Source organism: Myotis brandtii, unplaced genomic scaffold (assembly GCF_000412655.1).
Source record: "Myotis brandtii unplaced genomic scaffold, ASM41265v1 scaffold642, whole genome shotgun sequence".
Classification (NCBI taxonomy): Eukaryota; Metazoa; Chordata; class Mammalia; order Chiroptera; family Vespertilionidae; genus Myotis; species Myotis brandtii.
Window position 1 is genome coordinate 195,060 of NW_005370473.1, and position 279 is coordinate 195,338.

General features: G+C 65.6%; 1 protein-coding gene across 1 annotated transcript in view; it reads left to right on the forward strand.

The window, feature by feature from the left end:
* RASSF10 (Ras association (RalGDS/AF-6) domain family (N-terminal) member 10) overlaps positions 1–279 on the forward strand; it is a 6,904-nt gene that overhangs the window by 2,102 nt on the left and 4,523 nt on the right. Inside the window, exon 2 of the mRNA XM_014528598.1 lies at positions 4–279. Coding sequence (XP_014384084.1) covers positions 4–279 — 276 coding nt within the window. The remainder of the gene's footprint in view (positions 1–3) is intronic.

The window sequence follows — 279 nt, forward strand, 5'->3', positions numbered from 1 at the left end:
CACTTCGTCGTCCACCGCCTCGTCCTGCTCGTCGTCGCCGCGGGCCGCGGACAGCGTGTCGGTGGAGCGTATGGAGACGCTGGTGCATCTGGTGCTTTCCCAGGACCACACCATCCGCCAGCAGGTGCAGCGGCTCCGGGAGCTGGACCGAGAAATCGATCGCTACGAAGCCAAGGTGCACCTGGACCGCATGCGGAGGCACGGAGTCAACTATGTGCAGGACACTTACTTGCTGGACACAGGCATCGAGCTCGACGGGCCCAGCCCGGGAGAGGAGCC